The sequence below is a fragment of the Entelurus aequoreus genome, linkage group LG03 (assembly GCF_033978785.1).
Source record: "Entelurus aequoreus isolate RoL-2023_Sb linkage group LG03, RoL_Eaeq_v1.1, whole genome shotgun sequence".
NCBI classification, from domain to species: domain Eukaryota; kingdom Metazoa; phylum Chordata; class Actinopteri; order Syngnathiformes; family Syngnathidae; genus Entelurus; species Entelurus aequoreus.
The window spans coordinates 45,447,640-45,465,268 of NC_084733.1; the positions used below are offsets into that span (position 1 = coordinate 45,447,640).

A 17,629-nucleotide genomic window follows, 5' to 3' on the forward strand; every position below is an offset into this window, starting at 1 on the left:
GAGTATATTTATAGCTAGAATTCACTGAAATTAAAGTATTTCTTATATTTATATATATATATATATATATATATATATATATATATATATATATATATATATATATATATATATATATATATATATATATATATATATATATATATATATATTACAGTAAACAGTAATGAAAACACAGTTGTTCTACTAACTGTACTGTACTTGCTGCTTACTTTAAAAGAAAATAACACTACCTTTCACTATTTGAGTAGCTTTTGTTCTGCCATTTGAGTATTAGCGAGCAATCTCTGAATCCGGGAACATATCCTTCACGGATTTGTTGAAAACATCCGCAAATGAGAACGGAATGTTGCTTGCTTGTGGATGTTGTGTGTCAGTGTATTAACGTGCCGGCTGGAATAAACACATGCTGAGAAATAGCTCCGTGCCTGCCTACTTTATGGGTTATAGATAAACCTATGGATAACGCAGACATATATAATAGTCTCCTTTTCAGGTGAGAGACGACGCTAAAGGCAGTGCCTTTAAGGCACGCCCCAAATATAGTTGTCCGGCTGGAAATCGGGAGATTTTCGGGAGAATGGTTTTCCCGGGAGATTTTCGGGAGAGGCACTGAAATTCGGGAGTCTCCCGGAAAATTTGGGAGGGTTGGCAAGTATGAGTACACCTGCCCACTCTAGGATCGATACACCGCAGCATCAAAAAATGCTTTTTTAGCAGCATGTTGCATGACGGTGTGTTTCCTCAAACTAAGTCGTAATGTCGCAATGTTGCCGCCTTTTTCTGTCAGACTTCAGCGACTAATCTAATTTCGTCGTAGTCTAAATGTCATAGACAAATAATAATTTTTTTTGTGTTTATTTTATAGACAGAACTGGCCAGGCGGGAGAGCATGAGACAAAAATAACCAAAGTTCCAGCGGGAACACTCTCAGCTGTGTGGGCTCAGCAGAAGGGGAGGAAGCTTTCTGACATAATATGTCTAAAAATGACAATATCATTTGTCAACCTGTGAAGTCACTGATGCCCCTGTTAAAAAAATACTCCAAAACCCTGTGGGCAGAGGCATCTAATACTTACGATTCAACACAGTTATCGAACATTGTAACAACATTTATCAGTGCCTCCAGGAATTCACAGGCTTTTTTGACTGTTGTCTGTTGTGTTAGACGATCGTCTAAAATGCCTGAATTCGGGGCAGCTTTTTCTGAAAGTTTCGGAAAAGGGTTAATTTTTTTCAATGATTACTGTTGTAATATATTATAACTGATATCAGTAATAATTACAAAACACCACCAAAGTATTCCTTTTTTGTCTGCTCTTTGCTCTGTTGTTCCAAGTTGAAGACATTTTCTGTGTATGTTTTACGCTTCAAAACTGTTTGTCCATCTTATACGTACATTCATTTATGTCCCAACCCATTTACTGCCAAACATTAGGAGCATCAGTGAAATGTTGAAAGTGATCTTTAGCGGCAATTCTTGTTATCATCACACGTCAACATCTCTGTCATGTAAATGCTGCCTCTTTGCTAGGTCAGCATTGCAAATGAAAATATGTCTTATCCTGGATAAATAAATGTTGAATAAGTATACATGTAAACTGGGAAGCAAATGTTTATATACTACAGGAGGCTACTCAGAAGGCTTAGCGCTATTGACCGGAAAAGGAAGTCGGTTTGAGCTATGCGGGAGAACGCCGATGATGCCATTTGAGCAAAAAATTAGTTAATATATTGTTACTTGTTGCTGTTCCCGCCTTTTTTTTACACAATAAATAAACACAATTTTTGATTAAACAGTTGTAGGGTTGTATGGTATACCGGGACTGGTATAGTATCGCGGTACTAATGAATCAAAAACGGTACTATACACTGTTTGAAAAGTACCGGTTCCCAGGCATGATGGCGCATAGTCACTTCATGACATTGCTGGTTTTGCAAGCAGAGGAGCATGTTCGACAGCGCACAATCACAGAATAGTTACAAACACACAATGTGTGTAGATAGAAAAGGGAGAATGGACACATTTGTCCTAAAAACTAAAGATAAAGGTAAAGCTATAACACTGTAACGCCCTCAGGAAGAGGTGCTTTAGGACATAGCTAGCGGCTAACGTCCATTCGCAGTCTGCAGTATTTTAGCTACTTCTACATCACTAATCCTCGCCTCCATGGTGACGAATAAAGTAAGTTTCTTACAAGTATCATCCCTGCAGGACGAGGAATAGCTAAACATGCTTCACTGCATACCGTAGGAGGATACGATAGCTAACTGCTAACAGCAAGCTAGTACCCTGAATGTAAACGAATGCCATGGGTGGATCTACACCTGACATCCACTGTAATGATACCAAGTACAATAGTGTATCTAGTCAATACTACTATGATTACATCGATATTTTTTATTGTCTCAAAATCTTTTTTCCTTTTTAAAAAATTCATATTATGTTTATACACTAGGGAAATACGTCCCTTGCATACTTGCCAATCTTGAGACCTACGAATTCGGGAAATGGGGGTGGGGGCGGGGTTGAGGTGTGGGGGGGTGGAGTTGAGGTGGGCGGGGTTGGGGGCAGCGGGGTTTGATGGTAGCGGGCGTGTATATTGTAGCCCGGAAGAGTTAGGGCTGCAAGGGATTCTGGGTATTTGTTCTGTAGTGTTTATGTTGTGTTACGGTGCGGATTTTCTCCCGAAAAGTGTTTGGTGTGGGTTCACAGAGTGGCGCATATTTGTAACAGTGTTAAAGTTGTTTATACGGTCACCCTCAGTGTGACTTGTATGGCTGTTGATCAAGTATGTCTTGCAGTTACTTACTTACGTGTGTCTGCAGAAGCCTCATACAACATGTGACTGGGCCGGCACGCTGTTTGTATGGAGAAAAAACGGACACGACGACAGGTTGTAGAGGACGCTAAAGGCAGTGCTATCACGGCACGCCCTCAATATTGTTGTTCGGGTGAAAATCGGGAGAAATTCTGGAGAATGGTTGCCCCGAGAGATTTTCGGGAGGGGCACTGAAATTCGGGAGTCTCCAGGAAAAATTGGGAGGGTTGGCAAGTATGGTCCCTGGACACATGAGGACTTTGAATTTGACCAATGTATGATCCTGTAACTACTTGGTATCGGATCGATACATACATTTGTGGTATCATCCAAAACTAATGTAAAGTATCCAAACAACAGAAGAATAAGTGATTATTACATTTTAACAGAAGTGCAGATAGAACATGTTAAAAGAGAAAGTAATCAGATATTAACAGTAAATGAACAAGTGGATTACAGCTTGTCCCTCATAATTTTGACAAAATAGAATGATAAATGACACAACATGTTACTGCATACGTCAGCAGACAAATTAGGAGCCTTTATTTGTTTACTTACTACTAAAAGACAAGTTGTCTAGTATGTTCACTATTTTATTTAAGGACAAAACTGTTCTTCGATTGCAATAAGAAACATATGTTTAATGTACCGTAAGATTTTTTTGTTGCAGGCTTTGTACAATATTGCAAGGCTGCATGATTTGCGGGTATTCTTTGAATTTGCATGAATTGGAGTCATCGCGACATCCCAATTTCCTGGAGGAACTGATTTATAAGTCAGAAAGGAGGAAAATTGACATAGGCCCTTTTTAAAATAGACACCAGTCAGTGGTGAGATTACAACAAACATGATTTATTAGAGTTGTATTAGCCTTCTTTCTTTCAGTTCAGATAACTTGTGGAAATAAATCTTGTTGCTTTTTCAACTTACATAAATCATCGAATATTTCTTTAAAAGCTTTGCACATTTAAGTCCAGTCCCAGTTCAATAAAGACACAAGCACTGGGAGGGTGGTACTGTAGCTACTGCACACAATGACAGCAAATGTGGCCTTGTATCATTTCTGTGCATTAGGTGGAAGCTGCCACAGATTCGGAATCTGAAAGCAAAGGCTCCCGGGAATACCATTCTGTTGGGATCCAGGTGGAGGATGACAAGAAAGGGTAATGTACTGGCTTTTGCACTGTTAAATATTTCTTTTGTTCATTTTGTTTCTTGTTTGGGAGAAAACACATGTTCCACCATGCTTTTTTACACCTTCAGGCAAGGCCGCTTCAAGCGCTCCAACAGTGTGACCGCGGCCGTGCAGGCAGACATGGAGTTAGAAGGCTTCCCCACTATGGAGGACAAAGGCCTGCAGTTTGGCGGGGGCTTCCAGCGCCACTCAGAACCCAACACACCCACACAATATGGAGCTGTGCGAACCGTCCGCACCCAGGGGCTCTTCAGCTACCGCGAGGACTACCGTACCACGGCCGAACCCCCGAGTCCCCGGGAGACCACCAGTGAGCCCACGTGGCAGCTGGAGCCCCCAACCCCGCATGAGAATGCTGTCCCATCTGGCGAGTCGGGACGTAGCTCCCCGTCTCTGAGGAGAGATGGTAGCTGGTTCATGCAGCTGCTGCACACTGAGACCAAGAGGATGGAGGGATGGTGCAAGGATATGGAGGCAGAGGCTGAAGAAAATGACCTGTCGGAGGAGAGTGAGTGACAAAAACTGCATATGACTTTGGTGTTGGTACAAAGATAATTGTAAGGAGAGTGACCAATAAATGAACGTGTCATTGCTCTTTTTCAGTACTTGGAAAAATCAGAAGTGCAGTGGGAAGCGCTCAACTGCTCATGTCACAGAAATTTCAGCAATTCTATTGGTTGTGTCAGCAAAATCTGGTAAGTGTGCATGTGCGGTAATTTGACACCACCTTATTGTCTTGATTTTGACTGACACAAGATAGATGAGGGTGTCAAAGTCATAGGTCAGATCAGTGCTGTCATCATTAGGGGTGTTCTGATTTTCCAACTTTTTCACTTCCAATACGATACCGATATTGGAGCCTTAAGCATTGGCCAATACCGATTAGGGTTGTCCCAATATCAACATTTTGGTACGGGCACCGATACCAACATGTATATCGATACTTTTCAATAGTTTTTAAAACAAAGGTGACCACAGCAAATGTCATTATTGGATTCATTTTAACAGAAAATATTTCAATACATGTTTCTCATTGCACTCAAGGTGCAATTTTAAAAGATTGAAATTAAAATGCATTAAAAACACTGTTTTTTTCTTATTGCACTCAAAGTACATTTTACTTTGACTCACCATTATAGTCTGCCATTATCTAGAATTAGGTTAGAATGTGATAAAAAGCTTTATTAACATTGTATTAAATTATTTATGGTTGCCACTCTTGGTCTATGCTTTAAGACAAATAAAATTATTAGTAAATACTAAAAACAATATCATGGCTATAAGACATGGAGCAGGTAAAATACACATCGTTAAAGATAAAACACAAATTCCATCATTTCACTTGCATTAGCTTGCACTATGTGTGCGGTTTGGACTGTGCTAATAATTGGCAACAAGCCAAGCAGCTGTATGCGCAGGGCAGATAATTAACTACATTAATAACTGTCGCTCTTTAAACTCCTTGTGCAGGTTGTCGAATTGTTTGTTATTTATTGTTTAATTTAGTTTGAAGCAAAGGTGGTAATACTAATCGCCACATTTGGCGAGGCATGTTTTAAAGCAGCGCTTGCAGCGTGGCGGTTCTGTGTTCAAATCATCACTTTTATTGTTTGTTCCGAAGCCCAAATACCTCCATATTGCGCTTCACGCATCTCTTTAATAACCAGTAGAAATGCTGTTTTTTGCCATTTTTCCTCTTCACACTGTTTGTGCTTGCATGCACTTTGTGTGTGCATGCTGACACACTTTATTTACATGCACTTCGACTCAGCAACGTCACCGTTGCACGGCAGCATGCGGAAGAAAAAAAGCTACCGGTATTTTTCAAAGGCAGTATAGTACCCTTTTTAATTCATTAGTACTGCAGTATTAAATTAGTAACGGTATACCATACAACTCTAATACCGATATTGACCTGATACGATAGCAGCACCAATCATACATCATTTTACAATTGTGTAGTGTTGTATGTTAGGAAAAAGCTTGATCAAGTGAAACTACTCAGAGGACTGTCGGAGGTATGCAAAACACTAACCTATTCATTGTTAACCGTCAACAAATGACTGATGCTGTCTTTACATTGAAGTAAAGTGGTAGTTATTTTTTGGGTGACACCTAGTGGTCACAATAATTCATTGTGTGATCACGTTTGTCACGAGTTACTTTCTAATATGCTTCTGCTTGAATAATTTGTATATGTACCGAAAGTAATATGCAAGTATAATTATTTAATACTTGTTTATATTGATAAATGTGTTTTATATTGTAATATTGTTCAATTAAGGACACTTATTATTAGCTTGCATGTTATTGTGTGTGTCAGGTTCAAACACTGATGACATCTATTAATCAGACAAGAAGCAAGGAATCATGCAGAGACAGAGTTCAATTTAACTCATGAGGAAACACGTGTTTTGGGCTGTATTCTAGTTACAGATCCAAACTACGTTCTAAAAGTCAAGCCCACGTGCCACCTCTATTTATTTGGAAGGTCCCTGTTACATCACTGAAGCTGTCGCTCAGGGAAGGGGGTAATCTCGACAACTCCAGTTAGACACAATATATGATTATAGAATAAATGAAAATTAGTTGACGCAGGTCATATTGCCTTGTCTCTGCTCTGTCTGCGTCACGGCGGTGTTCGGCCTTGGCCGTCAGCAGGCCGAGTCTGGACACAACACTGATAAAAATGGCTCGTAATCTTTTGGACTGCCAGCTTTGCACAGATACAAAAATACCACTTCAGCACAATTGACAATAATTTATAGCAACGGCCCTTAAGCATAAAGTTAGTGTGATAATATATACATAATTATTCTAACAGTGTGCTTAGCTGTTTTTTAACTGCTTGTTCCTATTGGCCTATAGCCTACCATGTTCACCTTTTTGATATGACTAAAATACAAGAAAAGACCAACCTTGTGTGCTTATTGGAGGACATTTACATGTTAATTGTCTGTCCAGCTTTGTACAAGTAAACCCACTGAAGGACTGCTTGTATTGGCGCTTATATCTGAGTTGTTTTGCTGATATCAGACCAATTTCAATATCAGATCGGGACACCCCGTGTCATCATCCTATGATGAGTGCAAGAGCATTGCTACGGTTGAAAAGAATCTGATCCAAGGAACAATATACACAACTAAAACATGATTAAACAGTTTACTTTTGTTTTGTTTTCATACATAAAAATGGTCAAACAAACCTAATATTCGCCTAAACTAGGGTTTTCAACTAATTTGTTTTGTGGCCACATTTCCAGAAAGATAAGGACCATAGGGGGTGCACTTCTCCCTTCACTATTACTCTTATTTTGTATTTTTCAGAGGACCAGCTTCCATGGGACTTTTAATTTTGGTCTATTTGATGTATCATAGTTACAGGAGCTCTCTGCTGTTTTAGCATCTTCTTTAAAAAAAAGCTAGTCAAAGATTATCTTTATAACAGCACTCTGGTATTTTTAGAAATCTGCTGCAAAAATGTTTTACAAGTTTTTTTTAACTGAACTCGCCACCAGTTGCATAGCCCAAATGATGAAAAGAGAGGACCTAAAAATGGATCCATGAGGAACACAACTAGTACAACTAAATACGTTGAACAAATGATGCAATGACTGCATCTGAAGTAAACGAGGTACAGTAACACATCGGGTAAATAAATCACATTATGAAATACATTTTGAACTGCCACAAAGTAGAGGACTTAAAGGGTTGCCTTGAGGAACGCCTCAGTTATGTAAATCACAAGGTCAAGCCTCCGTGTTCTATATTTGCTGGCAAAGTTAAAATGTCAATACAAGGATCTGCCAATGTGTTTACAGTGATCCAATTTCTTCTATACAGCAGGAACAATCTTGTGTTTTTTTAGGAATTTGCTGCACAAAAGTTCTCCCAAGTTGGAAACTGAACTCGGGGGGCCCGCATGGTGTCATTCCTGGGCTGGATTTGACCCCTGGCCTAGACTTACAGTTCAAATCAGAAGCAGTGACAAACTCAAAACTGCTGTATATTTTAACCACAATATAAAAACACCACATGTGCTATAACGGTAACTTTTCACCTTCCCAATCAGTTATGCACACGTTTGATTGCCTTTGCAGCCTTTAGTCACAAAGCTGCAATGCACTAGATTTAGTCACCAAATAATAGACTCGAGCTATGGCTTGAAAGTCATAGTTGTGGAAAACTATACAAAAATAAGAATCCATATCTTTTAATCTTTTAATCTTTTAACTTTTAACGTCTGCACTGTTTTTATTTTTATTGTCTGCATTTTAATTTTGCTTTTATTTTCTTTCATTTCACTTTGTTGTCTGTGAAGCACTTTGAGTCTGCCTTGTGTATGAAAAGCGCTATACAAATAAAGTTGCCTTGCCTTGCCTTGCCTTGCCTTGCCTTGCCTTGCCTTGCCTTGCCTTGCCTTGCCTAAGGACAATCATATTTGACCTAAATGTTTTGAAATTTAAAATACAAGAGCGTTCACATGGATGACATTTAAATGATGTCACTTTGATTTAAAAGATAATGGAAGAAAGCCCATACAAAACTAAAAAGCCCTTCTGTTTATTGTAGGTTGCACTAGGACTTGTTGAGCCTTTGTTATGAGAGGTAACGATGCCGTTTTTGGCAGCAGAAATGAAAAGGACACTTCAATAACTTGTATCCACTTCAACTTATTTGTCGTACTTCATCATGGAGTATTTGTGTTCATTGGCAAAAGTAAAGGACTTGAGGTTGGTGGTATACACATTGCTGTTTTGTCTTCTGTTTACTTGAATGTGCAGTTTTATTATGTTCCTTGAATTGGTTCTGATCGATGTTTGATGAGGACATCTAATGGCTCTTGGTTAAATTGCATAAACCAGGAAGAGTCATGTTGACGTTTGAGATCACTGTGAGTCAAACAATACTCCAGACAATAAAGAAATACACCCATCTTCACCCTGTCCTGTAGGACCCCAGCGCCATGCCGCGACCTACCTCACAGGACCTGGCTGGGTTCTGGGACCTGCTGCAGCTCTCCATCGATGATGTCACCGTTAAGTTTGACCAGCTGCAACAGATCAAAAGCAACAATTGGAGGGCCATCAACAGTCCGGAGAAGAAGGTAAATGGGTCAGGCTGACATGGCTTAGTCCAAAGACAATTGTATGCAGTTGTCTAAAATCTCATTGGTGAGAATGGGTACCTTTCACATTTGACCGAGACAGTAGCAATTTCTAGTACTTGGGAATTGATACCAGTCAATTTGTGGTACTTTTGTGTCTGTTTATGGGGTTTTAAATGTTAATTTGTTTGATATCAAAATGAAATAAAAATAAAAAAATAAAAATAAATATATATAAATATACACATATATATATATATATATATATATATATATATATATATATATATATATATATATATATATATATATATATATATATATATATATATATATATATATATATATATATATATATATATATATATATATATATATATATATATATATATATATATATATATATATATATATATATATATATATATATATATATATATATATATATTACTGATAATGAATCGGTAATACTAATCAGTAGCATGGCCATGACAAGTCTAATGTAAATTAAAATTGAGCTAGCACATTTTGAAAAGTGGAGCAATTGCATTGACTTGACATGTCAAATATAATTAAAACAAATGAGATATTATTTTCAGCCGCCTCCATGTGATTTTTTTCATTGTTGGGATTGCACTTTAATTAAAATGCTGTTATATTCCATATCAACCCCCCGCTTTTCAATAAACTTCTGCATTCAAACTTACGCATTGACTGGGAATAATTATGTGTCCCATCAGTCCAACATTTTACTGCTGTGGTGAATCGTAGAATCAGCACTTTTTGTTGTGGTCTTAACTCAGAGTCATCATACTCAAGATTGATTGAACTAACTCAGATCAGGTGTTCTAGACTCTCAGAGAGTTAGGTTAAATCAACTCAGACTTAAGGTTTAGACTCAGAGTTTGTTGGACCTCCTACCTGGAATACCCCATTAGTCAACCATGATATGTTTCACCTGCTCCCTGGTGATTCTTACTTTTCATCAACAGATGAATGTGGACTATATGATGTTAAAATATGACTGAATTAATTTTCTCCTATTGTAAAAAGCTCAGTTCCATCTCAGATAAGAGATTGTGTGAAAGTAATTAGTGGAGGGTTGAAAGAAAATTGGAGGACAATGTAATTTTTGTTTTTCAACTCTGGATTTGGGCGGCTTGTTTGATCCAGACAAAGCGCTGAACATGTTCTAAAAGCACCACCTAATTAGCGTCCTGTTTTTGTCCCCCACTTCCCCAAAGCCTGCAGCTCCTGTACCAAAGAAGACAAGTCGACAGAAGAGTCTGATGACAAGGGAGAAATCCTTGGACCTGCCTGACAGGCACCGGCAGGAGGCTCGGCGACGCCTCATGGCAGCCAAGCGGGCCGCCTCCTTTCGGCAGAACTCATCGTCAGAGCGAGCGGACAGCATCGAGATCTATATTCCCGAGGCTCAAACTCGACTTTGAGAAGTTAGTCAGGAGAAAACTTCTCTCCGTGCTCACTTAGCCTTTTTCTAGACTTCCTTTATCCATCCAAACATAGAGAAGCCATCCTGAGTGGTCAGCAGGACGGGTTTCTTGTTAGCAGACATGTATATTGAACACGGGGTGACTGGTTTTCCCACTGGTTGCCATAGTACCCAAACCACACAAACTCATCCAGCATTGTTTTCTTTTTGTTTGTTTTGTTAAAATGCCAACATTTGCAAAGTGCCATTTGAAAAGTGCAGCTTTGAGAAACCTACCAGCAACCAGACCTTTGACCGCAAAAGATAAGCATTTTAAATAGCTAAAATCTCCAATTTAGAAGTGTCATTTGTTTCCCAAACCTAATGTGAACTGGAACAAAAGTGCCAATCCATACGATACCTCATCTTTGTGCATGTGGCACAGATTCATGTGTCATTTTTCATGGTATTGCCAGTTAGAAGAACTCAGCACCATGAACATTCATCTCATACATCAATTATTGCCATTTACTGGAAGCTTGTGCCAACATTTTACATGACATCAATGCTGTAGAGGGAAAAAACGGCGAGATATCTTGAATCAAAATACTGTATGTACACCAGGGTTGCTCAACTCGCGGCCCCAGGAATGACATAATACCAGAAGACAAACAGATTTGCAGCAAATTCTGAAAAACACTGAGTACCCCTTGGGTTTGTATAGAGAGAGGAACTTGGATCACTGTAAACACATTTGCAGATTATTTTTATTGACATTTTAACCTTGATAATGTAGCAGTCTTTGCATTGTGTTTGTTTGCTCTTCCCAAACCGCCACCACTCCACGCGGGGCGACAACTCACGACCGCCCATTTGAGAAGAGACGTGTGCTAGCCACGAGGCTAAAAGCCAGAGCTGCTAACCCAGCCCATTGCACACTATTTGAAGGTGTCAGGGAGTGAGGTTTACCAACATACATCTGGCACAGCCAATCAGCTGCCCCCCCACCCCCCATTACACTAACAAACATAGTGTAAAATTATGTAAATTTCTAATTTACATAATTAAGGTGTTCCTTAAGGCACCCCTTTTAGTCGTCTGCTTTTTGGCAGTTATATTTTTTTTGTAATGTCCATCCATCCATCCATCTTCTTCCGCCTATCCGAGGTCGGGTCGCGGGGGCAGCAGCCTAAGCAGGGAAGCCCAGACTTCCCTCTCCCCAGCCACTTCGTCCAGCTCCTCCCGTGGGATCCTTAGGCGTTCCCAGGCCAGCCGGGAGACATAGTCTTCCCAACGTGTCCTGGGTCTTCCCCGTAGCCTCCTACCGGTCGGATGAGATGCCCGAACCATCTCATCTGGCAACTCGCGATGTGGAGGAGCCATTTTTTGTAATGTGATTCATTTAATTAAGGTGTTGCTGTAGCTTGTTTACTTTAGATGCAGTCCATAATCACTTGTTCAACTTCTTTACTTATACGAGTGGTGTTTCTCAAGGTTCCATTTTAGCTCCTCTCTTTTTCATCATTTGGGTTATTCAACTGGTGACCCGTGAGTCCAGTGCAAAAACACTTGTGAGACACTACTCACATTTTTGCAGAAGATTCTGATAAAAACTAGAGTGATCTTTGACTTGCTTGGTCCTTAAAAACAGAGAGAGCTCCTGTAACTCTGACAAAATAAACAAATGTCAAATGTCCACTGTAGATGATGTTGGTTCACCAGATTATACAAAATATGACTAACGGTATAGGGAGAAGTCCGGTCCCCCAGTCCTTGGCTTTCTGGAAATGTGGCCCCAGAACCAATCTGTTGAATATCCCTGGTGTACACAAATGCACTGATGCACTTATTACAATACCTTGTTTCGGAAGTTTACAACAGCGCTGTTGTATTTTCTAAACATGAGCAGGAACAATGTTTGTTTTGTATTTTCCACAGCTCGCCTGCCCTCTAATTGCTTTTGACAAAGCTGGATTGTTACACATTGATCACAGGCACAAAAGCACTCAGCTTTGTTTGACTTCAATCTACTGCGCTTATCTCAGGCCCATTGAAGCACCAACATCCATCACTACTAGTGAGAGAAACTACCGCTACTTTTTGATGCCGGGAAACTTTAACTGCAACACTGACCCCCTCCTACGGGTGAAAAATGAAACGTTTGCAAATTATTTAGCACGTTTATCCCAAAACTAGTGCAGCACGGTGGAAGAGGGGTTAGTGCATCTGCCTCACAATACGAAGGTCTGGGGTTCGATCCTGCGCTCGGGATCTTTCTGTGTGGAGTTTGCATGTTCTCCCCGTGACTGCGTGGGTTCCCTCTGGGTACTCCAGCTTCCTCCCACCCCCAAAAGATATGCACCTGGGGATAGGTTGATGGGCAACACTAAATTGGCCCTAGTGTGTGAATGTGAGTGTGAATGTTGTCTGTCTATATGTGTTGGCCCTGCGATGATGTGGCGACTTATCCAGGGTGTACCCCGCCTACCGCCCGAATGCAGCTGAGATAGGCTCCAGCGACCCCCCGCAACCCCAAAAGGGACAAGCGGTAGAAAATGGATGAATGGATCCCAAAACTAAGATTTATATCATATTTCTCGTGCAATTAGTATTTGCTTTAAGGTGATTTTTTAGCCCCAATTGTCTTTAACTCTAACTACTAGGCTGCATGGAAATAAAAGATGTATTATTCCCAAAATTGAATGGGGTGATGCACGCTCAGGTGTAAATAGAGAACAATTAACTTGGCTTAAATGTGTGGCGTGTTCGCTCACCGGCCACTGAATTAGGTACACTTGCACAGGCTAATGAGGTCCAATACAAACACTGTGGTACCTCGGGATATGACTTTCATTGGTGCTGTGATGAAGCTCCTACCTCCAAAAACAGCATCCGCAATTGAAATTAGTTTAAATTTAATTGGTGCTTTGCCCCTTAAAACAGCAAGATTTTAAAATGTAACATGCTTTTTAAAAATAAAAACAAAGCTATTGTATGAAAAAACCTTACAATAGAATGTGCTACAACAAACTACACTAGTTTTATGAAGTAATGGAATATATGGAGGTTGTTTTGTGTCTTCATTACCAAAGCTTTTTTTGACACTGAATTTATGTAACTGAATTGTTCACCTTTTAAATTTTGACAACTTAATTCTTTTTACATCAAAATATGCTGACAATTTCTCCGACCAAATATGTTTAAGCAAAATGTGTGTGTTTCCAAATAGTTTGTAAAAATAGAATGTTTTTGTAAAAATTCAATATAAACAAATTCGGTGCAATAGATGGTGTCTCTGAACCAGCCAATGACGTGTTAAGTTTGCATTCACGGGACAGTGTTCTTGCAAAGCAGCAGCAATTAGGCAGTTTATGTAGCACTTCACTACATTAGTTGTACAAATTCAGTGAAAAAAAAAAAAAAATAACGCTTTGGTAATAAAGGCACAATTTAACCTCCCTGTTTTTCTTGTACAGACAGGGTTTCCCCTTAATGTAATTGAATGTGGCACGCCACCACAGCGTTTTTATTACCGCCAAACTTTGAAAATAAGATTTTGGGTTTTGTTTACTTGAAAACAAATTAAAGTAATTTAATATATTGTAGCCCCCAGAAGAAATCACACAATGTCCGACACTATATTTGACTTTTATTGCCAATCTTATGATAACAAACGGCACAATTCCAACATGTTTTACCTCCTGTGCAAACACTTTCGTCTCGTGAGTCCGCGCTTCCCCAGACACACAACAACACTTCCTCATTCTCCGCCAATCACCTTTCAGGCACGCACAAAGTGCTTGCAAACATGAGAAAACTTGACATCCAACCCAACCCAAACCACACGAACATAAAACATTAACATTAGCTGATCGTTACAGTATGTATTGACATATATATAGCCTATTATTTGCGCACTATTACAAGTGATTTACCGAAAACTTGGCCACCGAAAAAAAAACTTTGATCACCAAAAACCGGGTCTACCGAGACCAGACGTAAACAAAACGCTCGCCATTGTCTGGAGCGTTGTCAGCATGTCTGCGATGAAGATGTCATTTTTATGTATACATATATTGCAGATTTACATGCAGACAGCCATCTTCAAAATGTACAAATATTAAGACAGTGGCGGCTTTTAAGAAGAGAAAGTCCAACTCGAGCAACAGCGCCAAGCAAGTGTGACGTCATGCTCGCTGCAACTCTCTTCTTTCGTCAGCGACATCGAGGGACAGAATTTAAGAGTCTCTAAACATGAGTGCATTCTATAAGAACACCAGAAGAAGATGATAGATTTGTTACTCGTTTTTTTTAATAACATTTAAAAAAAACTCATTAAAAGTTTGTAAACACTTGAAAAAAATCTCAACAAAGTACAATGTAAAAATTTAAAATATGGCGAAACGATATAAAAAAATATGTTAATACTAAAAACAGACTTGTTTTAAATGTACGTATACATTTTTGTAGCCATTTAAAAGAAAATCATATCATCAGAGCAAATTATGCAAATTACTCGATAACGGCATGGTGAGCACGCCCATAACCACGCCCCCATCGCCACAGGTACACTATATTGCCAAAAGTATTTGGCCACCTGCCTTGACTCACATATGAATTTGAAGTGCCATCCCAATATGACGTCGGTCCACCTTTTGCAGCTAATACAGATTCAACTCTTCTGGGAAGGCTGTCCACAAGGTTGCGGAGTTTGTTTATAGGAATTGTTGACCATTCTTCCAAAAGCGCATTGGTGAGATCACACACTGATGTTGGTCGAGAAGGCCTGGCTCTCAGCCTCCATTCTAATTCATCCTAAAGGTGTCCTATCGGATTCAGGTCAGGACTCTGTGCAGGCCAGTCAAGTTCATTCACACCAAACTCTGTCATCCATGTCTTTATGGACCTTGCTTGGTGCACTGGTGCACAGTCATGTTGGAAGAGGAAGGGGCCCGCTCCAAACTGTTCCCACAAGGTTGGGAGCATGGAATTGTCCAAAATGTTTTGGTATCCTGGAGCATTCAAAGTTCCTTTCACTGGAAATAAGGGGTCAAGCCCAAATCCTGCAAAACAACCCCACACCATAATTCCTCCTCCACCAAATTTCACACTCGGCACAATGCAGTCCGACATGTAGCGTTCTCCTGGCAACCGCCAAACCCAAACTGGTCCATCAGATTGCCAGATGGAAAAGCGTGATTCATCACTCCAGAGAACGTGTCTCCACTGCTCTAGAGTCCAGTGGCGACGTGCTTTACACCACTGCATCCCACGCTTTGCATTGGACTTGGTGATGTATGACTTAGATGCAGCTGCATCTGGAAACCCATTCCATGAAGCTCTCTGCGTACTGTACATGGGCTAATTGGAAAGTCACATGAAGTTTGGAGCTCTGTAGCAACTGACTGTGCAGAAAGTCGCCGACCTCTTTGCACTATGCGCTTCAGCATCCGCTGACCCCTTCTGTCAGTTTACGTGGCCAACCACTTCATGGCTGAGTTGCTGTTGTTCCCAAACTCTTCCATTTTCTTATAATAAAGCCGACAGTTGACTTTGGAATATTTAGGAGCAAGGAAATTTCTCGACTGGATTTGATGCACAGGTGGCATCCTATGACAGTTCCACGCTGGAAATCACTGAGAGCGGCCCATTCTTTCACAAATGTTAGTCTCCATGCCTAAGTGCTTGATTTTATACACCTGTGGCCAGGCCAAGTGATTAGGACACCTGATTCTGATCATTTGGATGGGTGGCCAAATACTTTTGGCAATATGGTGTATCTTGGCAGTGTAGGGGAGACCCTGATATTTTTAAAATGTCAATTAATTAATGACGGGGCGCTTCATATGAAATTTTATCGGAAACATATTGCCAGCCTTTTCCTGCTCTGTCACTGATAGGAATATATAGGCAAATATCCCCTGACATCCCTGTTGTCCCCTGTACCGCGCGTAGTTAATGATAGGCTGTTAAACCCTTGTACTAGCATCAAAACCTGGCTGGAGATCAGTTAGGAAGATTTGCAAATTCATCTTGTAGTTGCATTTTTTAATTGAATAAATAAACCATTGAACAATTTATTTCCCATGAATTTATTTTAGTACAAAACATGTTTTAAAACTACATTTAAAGTTTGATTCAAAAAGTATAAAAATAGTTTTAGGCAAATAAAAAAAGAGTGAAAACATTTTGTAATGAGTGGCTCAAAATAAAATTATGCGTAGGGCCCCCAATTTATGTCATTACAGCTGCTTCTCCGTCAAACACACCATCAGCAGCTTTTCCATATTTTCATGGATCAATGTCCGCATTTAGATATGTTAACGTCCTTGGCGACCTTATGGAGTCATTCTGCATTGGTATGGTGAGAACGAGCGGTGCTACGATTCAACTGCTTCACACTTAGTCATGTTTTTGATCATTTCTTTCTTTAATTTAACCAATATCATCTACATCTTCTCAACACTGTCCGTCACACTCAATTTCTCTGTTCCGAAGGGAAGAAAAACAAGTTATTATCGATCTATAGCTATGAGCTAATCCAAGCATGTAAGACACCGCATGTTTTGGTCGGATCTAACGAGGTTCACCGTTAAACTCACTGCGCCAACTAGTGGTGGGGAGGCTCGTAACACAAATGTGTGCTCGCAACCTAAAGCATAACAATTAACCAAAACACAACTTGCATCCCGAAAAACTTGTAAGATGACACACCCATAACCCGATGTACCACTGTATTTTAAAAGAAACTGCATGCTTTTGTGTTATTTTGCAGGTAATTTGATAATGTAAATTTTATTTTGCAAAGTTGTAAAAATGCACAGCGCCACACAATATAATATAAAGCCCATAATATTAAGAAGACACTTGCTTGAATGCAAATGTCAAATTGCAACCTAAAATTGCAATATCTCTAATAAAGGCAGATAAATGTGCACTGTGGTTTGTATTGAGCTTCATTTTGCAGTGGAACTTTTAATGTAGTTTATCCCTAAAATTGACCAAGTTACACCCTAAATGCGGAGATAATTAGTGGCGGTGTGGAAGAACATTTTTGCTGGCCATGTTATTGCA

At 39.7% G+C, this 17,629-nt stretch overlaps 1 protein-coding gene across 1 annotated transcript in view; it reads left to right on the forward strand.

Moving 5' to 3' along the window:
* Positions 1 to 11,380, forward strand: part of dlgap2a (discs, large (Drosophila) homolog-associated protein 2a) — a 269,222-nt gene extending 257,842 nt beyond the window's left edge. Inside the window, exons 9-13 of the mRNA XM_062041907.1 lie at positions 3,897 to 3,985; positions 4,086 to 4,525; positions 4,621 to 4,712; positions 8,971 to 9,123; positions 10,368 to 11,380. Of these exons, the coding sequence (XP_061897891.1) occupies positions 3,897 to 3,985; positions 4,086 to 4,525; positions 4,621 to 4,712; positions 8,971 to 9,123; positions 10,368 to 10,574 (981 nt within the window). The 3' untranslated portion in view covers positions 10,575 to 11,380. The remainder of the gene's footprint in view (positions 1 to 3,896; positions 3,986 to 4,085; positions 4,526 to 4,620; positions 4,713 to 8,970; positions 9,124 to 10,367) is intronic.
* Positions 11,381 to 17,629: the final 6,249 nt, after the last annotated feature.